The sequence below is a fragment of the Gekko japonicus genome, unplaced genomic scaffold (genome assembly GCF_001447785.1).
Source record: "Gekko japonicus isolate JY-2015 unplaced genomic scaffold, Gekko_japonicus_V1.1 scaffold62, whole genome shotgun sequence".
NCBI classification, from domain to species: domain Eukaryota; kingdom Metazoa; phylum Chordata; class Lepidosauria; order Squamata; family Gekkonidae; genus Gekko; species Gekko japonicus.
The window spans coordinates 608,906-615,176 of NW_015166419.1; the positions used below are offsets into that span (position 1 = coordinate 608,906).

At 41.7% G+C, this 6,271-nt stretch overlaps 1 protein-coding gene across 2 annotated transcripts in view; it reads left to right on the forward strand.

Annotated features, from left to right (window-relative positions):
- The window catches only part of TMEM57 (transmembrane protein 57), a 122,515-nt gene extending 116,625 nt beyond the window's left edge, over positions 1-5,890 (forward strand). For both annotated transcript variants that reach the window (XM_015411655.1, XM_015411656.1), the window contains one exon: positions 3,874-5,890. In XM_015411655.1, the coding sequence (XP_015267141.1) occupies positions 3,874-4,076 (203 nt within the window). In that variant the 3' untranslated portion in view covers positions 4,077-5,890. The remainder of the gene's footprint in view (positions 1-3,873) is intronic.
- The last annotated feature ends 381 nt before the right edge of the window (positions 5,891-6,271 follow it).

Consider the following 6,271-nt stretch of genomic DNA (forward strand, 5'->3'; position numbering starts at 1 on the left):
CTGTTTGCTGCAATAGAGTCCATAGTTGACCCAGTGGGACTGCACTGTTAAATCAGGTGAACTGCTACTTGAGTATCTAACAATTACTGAGACTCTCTGTGGAGTCTGGGTAGAGAGAATGAATACAGATGTCTGGTGCAGAGACCTGAGAGTTAATTGCCTTTGGTCCACCTGAACAGTAGGAAGTTGGCCAGACTGTCCTAGTCAAATACAGCATCCTTCATTCGAAGGAAAGGAGCTGCATATGACTGAGGACACTTGTTTGCAGCAATGAAGGAAGCATTGGGCTTAAACTGTCCTGTTGGATTTCTGAGTGCAACTCTTGAGTGCAAACTCTACAGAAATGTAATATAGTAGGAAATTAACAGTTCATACACAGCTCGATGTCCTCATTTTGTGTACTCTGTCCAGGAAAGTTAAATGCAGGAGGGAGAGGGAAGAGAGAATCCATAAATAGATACTTGATTAAAATAATGTAAATTGTCTCTAGCCATCACTAAAACTATACATTTCCAAAGACTTAAGTGCCTTTGAGAGCCAGTCTGGTGTAGTGGTTAAGTGTGCGGACTCTAATCTGGGAGAACCGGGTTTGATTCCCCACTCCTCCACTTGCACCTGCTGATGTGCCCCTTTAAGTTTTTGGAAGAGAAGATGACAACTTTCACCAATTCACCCACCCACCCACTGCAGATATTCACTTTGCCCCCTATACTGTTCCTGAGAATCCATTGCCCCCCCCCCCCCCCGAGAACGTTTCAGGGTTCTCAGTGGGCTGCAAAGGTATGGGGTGTGTGAAAGAGTCCTGTTTCACAAGTCTGCAGACGGTAGGATACTGATGTTTTTAAGTCTTAGGGAGATGACCTACAAGGGCAAACTTCTAAAAAAGTGTGATAGGTGGAAGCTGTGATTAGACTGCATTAAATTTTTATCCTTAAATGCTTGGGAAGCAAGAGTGGATCTGGAGGGGAGTAGGAGGAACCCAAGCAGTACCTTTTTTGCTAATTTTTAAGGCAATGTCAGCCATTTTGGCACCATAATTTTCTGAGCTTTCTGCCTTCCAAAGTAAATCCAGCCGACGGGGCATCACATGGAGTGTGTTGATGGCACAGCATGATCTAGCCAATTAGATTGGTCTACACTGATGATTTCACCAAGGGTGGATAAAAGAAGCAAGCCAACCTTTCTTATCCAGTTTAAATCGGCTTCCTTGGAAGGAACATCCCATTTCCTCATTTTTCTGTGATGGATTCATTTGCAGCACATCAATACCTAGGCTGTCCCCTGCCCTCCACATTTCTTCCTTTCAAGCCTCCCCTCTCCAAATTGCTAGGTGTCCTGTTCTTTGAAGGAGGATGCGAAAATCTTTCTAAAGCTTAGCTCTCTCTTACTCAGTTCTGATTCTGGTGAGCTATAAGCTGTAAACAACCAGTTCAGTCAGTAGAGGGTGCACAAACTTAACTAAAGAGCCTTGTTCCCTGACAGAGTTACTGTGTTCAAGCTAAATGCTGGGTTCAATCAAGGCAGCTTTGCACAAAACATGTTTTCCTGTAGAACAGATTTTGAATCTAGTGGCACCTTTAAGACCAACAAACGTTTATTCAAGGTATGAGCTTCTGTGTGCATGCACACTTCCTCAGATACATTGAAATGTAAGTTAACAGGATTGCCAGCCCCCTGATGGGAGCAGGGGATCCCCCAATTTCGCGGGCTCCTGTATGCCACAGGTCAGCTGGCCAGTGGGGGAAAGCCCCGCCCCAACTGCCACAACCCAGCGTGATGTCACTTTCACGTGACAGTCATCACGTCAACATTGCACATGGTGATGTTGCCCCCACACACACTCCTGGAAAGCTCTCTCCCACCCCCCACTGGCGAGACCTTAGGACCTGGCAACCCTATTAACAGTTCATATAGATAGGCAGATGCCTCTACATAAGAATAAACTTTTGTTGGTCTTAAAGGTGCTACTGGACTTGTTCTACTGCTTCAGACCAACATGGTTGTCCACCTGGATCCATGTTTTCCTGTGTTATTGATAAGCAAAATGTGAGCAAGATTGTTGTTCTGATGACATCTAATCTCAGTATAGCATTCAGATCCTTTTTTAAAAGCTGGAAATTCCCTCCTTCCCCCCCCCCCATCAATTTTTTGCTGATTTCACACATCTTGGCAAAGCCATTCTGAACCTGGGGTAAAGTTAAAACACTAAACTGTACAGGCTGATGTGTTACTTTTGTGTAGTGGTTAAGTGCATGGTGTAGTGGTTAAGTGGTTAAGTGCACGGACTCTAATCTGGGATTCCCCACTCCTCCACTTGCACCTGGCTGGATGACCTTGGGCAAGCCATAGTTCTGTCAGAGCTGTCCTTGAAAAAGAGCAGTTTCTGTCGAGCTCTCTCAGCCCCACCTACCTCACAGGGTGTCTGTTGTGGGGAGGGGAAGGGAAAGGAGTTTGTAAGCCGCTCTGAGACACCTTTGGGTAGTGAAGGGTGGGGTATAAATCCGATCTCTTCTTCTTCTTTGTCCAGACTTTGGATGGGTTTGCACAGATCCATGAAAACAACCAATTTTGAATTGGGAAATGATGGAATTTCCAGCTCTTAAAAAAAGTCTTGACTTGAAGCATAAGACTTTAAATTGTATGGAGAACAGTATGTTAGAAACATCCTTGGATTGCCTTGACCTGGATAGCCCAGGCAAGCCCAGTCTCATTAGATCTCAGAAGCTAAGAAGGGCCAACCCTGGCAAGTACTTGGAAGGGAGACCTCCAAGGAATACCAGGGCTGGGCTGCAGAGGCAGGGAATATAAGCCACTTCTCTGAAATGTCCTTTCCCCAGTAGCAGTCACCAGAAGTCATCATGACTTCCAGGCTTGCAAGCTCACACACACAAATACCCCCAAAAAAAGAGAAAAGAAGCATCCTAGCATTTATTTAATGGTGCTTTTGCAAACTGATGGGAGAAATGAGAAATGGATGTACACTTGAGTTGAGTTATCTGTGTAAGTTCCACTAAGTTCTGGCAACAGAATGGAGCTGGGTGGGTATAGCTTCCTAAACCAGGATGTTTGTGGTTTATGCTACTGTTGGAAGGTTCATTTTGTCACCAGCAAAGATTTTGCTAGATGGGTCTATCACCTTGAAAGGCAATGTGGGAGGGGGTATGTTGAGTGCTGCTGATGTGCAGCCTCCATTCACCTTGCTCAAATACAGTGTGAACCTCAAAAAATGAAAGCGAGTTTCTGAAGAGTAATGCTTACAGGATTGCACTCAAGGCCAGGTTGTAGCCAAAGGGGAAGGGGAGTGGAGGGGTGTTCTCTCAAATATTCCAGATACCTTCCCTTGTCTGTCAACTTCTGTTGCAAGCTGGGGGTGGGGACTGTCTAGTCCTTCTGCTTACAAAGATGGAAGAACAAAATGTTGGCACGAAGAATCAGCATACATATAGCTTACTACTGTCTGTGCTGTAGGGCAGCAGGCAGAGAAGGTTCTTTCCCAGTACCTCCTACCTGAGATCCTTTTGTCTGGAGTGAATGGGAACCATACCTGAGGTGTTCTGCATGTGATAAATGGACTCTGTTACTAAGCTGTGACTCCTTCCCTCTTGCAGGAGGAATGCCCTTCTTTGGCCTGGAAAGGCACTAGAATGATGGATAAGAACTTGGTGCTTTTTAAAATTAAAATGTTGCAGAATCATGTAATAAGTCAAACAAGTGGTTGATTCTGTTTAGATTATGTTTTTCATTGATTCACAGTAACAACCTCCCCCCAAGGTTCTGACACCAAACTATTTCAGACAACAGGGCTGATCTCTTATGTGTTGCTGGTTAATAACTTGTTTTCCCCTCTCTCTTTTTTTTTAACAAATCTTGCAGGGCAAATCATTCAAAAAGATCAGGAAATCAAGGACCTAAAACAGAAGATCGCAGAAGTTATGGCAGTAATGCCCAGCATAACATACACTCCGGCCACCAGCACGCTGAGTCCCGTTTCCCCACATTATTCTTCCAAATTTGTGGAGACCAGCCCTTCTGGACTTGATCCCAATGCCTCAGTTTATCAACCCCTGAAGAAGTAAATGCCAATGTTGTTTGTCATGCAGAAGGCATCACACAGAAAAATCTCTTGCAGTCAAGATGAAATTTGTATTGTGTGAGACTGTACTGATTTATTGTTTAAGAAAAATAAATAAAAAGAAGGAAGTGGGGGAAGAGAACCCCAACATCAAGGTTTGGCTAGAACTGCCCATCAGTTTTTCTTCTAAATTTTTAGAAAACCTCACAGAACTTTACAATTTTTTTCTTGGCCAATGCATTAAGGGGAAAAAAAATCACAAATCTTAGTTTTCTTGTAGCAAATTCTGCCTCTTTAAGCAAAAATACTCTTGCAAGGTTTCCTCTTGAAAAGACAGAAATATAACTTGCTTGATTCTAAACCCTTTCTTTTGTATTTCTTTACACATAATGACGCCAAAATGGCAGATTGAGAGTTGCAAGGAATAATGATGGAAATTCTTTAGGGTTTTTTGTTTTTGTGAAAGGGTTTAATCACACAAAGCTTTGATACATCAATGTATTATTACGGTGGGGGAGAAAAAGGGTATGTGTGAGACATCCATTTGCTTACCCCTCTAAGGACCAAACATTTTTAAGGGGTCATCATTTTGAAGAGAAGGAAGAAGTAAAGCAGAACGGAGAAACTAAAACATAATGTTGGTTGTGTGAGGTGCTTAGATTCCCATTGGTATATGTTAGTCATTTTAAAAACTGCTATCAGTCTTGTTCAACAGTGCCTTGGGAAAAGACATTTCAAGAGGAAACTTGGTATTTCAGACAGTTTTCTTCCTCCCCACCCCTTTGCTGTCATCTAGCTTAAGACACCCAAGTTCGTTTTACAGAGTCTACTGCAGAATTGGATGCCCACTGCAACCCCAAGGTTCCATCTCTATGTTGTTGTGGTCTTTTTGGTACAAAATCAAGAGTGTTCTGTAACTTGGCTTTGATTTTAGGATGTGCTGTAGAGGTCTCAGTAGTGACAGGGAGCATTCTAGGGAAGGCGGAGTTGTGCAATGTACTGTATACGAGAGACTGTCAAGCTGGCTCATCAAAGCTGCAGCTCTGGTTCTTTCTTCTAAAAAAAGTCAACTGCAATTTCGCTTTACATCATCTTGTGTTTTGACAACTTAATTTCAATGGGGCTGACTAAATCTCAGCAGTTGTGCCAAGGATTTATTGTGTTGTTTTTTTCAAAATAAGAGTTTTTAAATAGAAACTCTTTAAAATTGCACAGATATTTAAGTTGAAATGTATATTGTACATTGGTAGGAAAGTGTGTTGCACTGGCAACTTTTGAAGTGTTTAAAGTTTGGGCTTGGGTGGGAGGGTGAAAATGGTGATAAAAATGTATTAGTAACTAGCAAAATTATAAAATCAAAACAGTTTATGATTTTGCAAAAACATGCAGTGGACTCTGGAAGGACAATGTTCTTCTTTAAAAACATTTTTAAAGGTTTCATATGGATTGGCAGGTATGCTTTGTTTAAAAAAAATAAAGTAGGACAACAAGTCAAAAATAGGAGTATTACAGATCCATAATTTTAATCAGAGATTTTTTTTGAGATAAAACTTCTAGCTTTAGCCAAGTGTGCATGTTGCCGTCATTTTACATTTTTGAATCATCTTGTGTAATTGTCACCATGAAAGTGTTACTCAGAAATGTCATAGGTTTTCATCTTTGTGCAGAACATAGAATATTGTCACTGACTTTGTGTTGAGGTTCCCCCCCCCTTTTTTTTTTCCCCTTTCCCCCCCTTTTTTCCCTCCTTTTTGGGCTGCCTTTTGGGCACTACTTTTGTTGAAATACTCAGTCTTGGCTGCATTCTTTTTTTTTCTGTGGGGTTTACAAAAAATAAACATTTTCTTGCAGATAGCTTTTTGCCAGTGGCTTGGATTATTGTGGTTCATGTACAGGGCTTTGTTTGTTTTAACAACAACAAAAAAGCTTTTCTTTATCCACCATTCAGGTAACAGATAATTTGCACAATTTAATATTGCTGGTAAGATTTGATCAGAATACTAATGTCTTTAACAACACTTGTGAGCAGCAATTTATTCAGCATATTTCTACCTACCATTTGAGTTTTGCTGCTAAATCCAGCTTTGCTAATAAAGCCACACAAGTTACTAGTCCACAAGTTTTTTTACTGATCCTCCTGCAGGTACTGTTTTATCTTTTTTTTTTAATGTCAAGGGCTGTCAACTTCATATTTTCTGC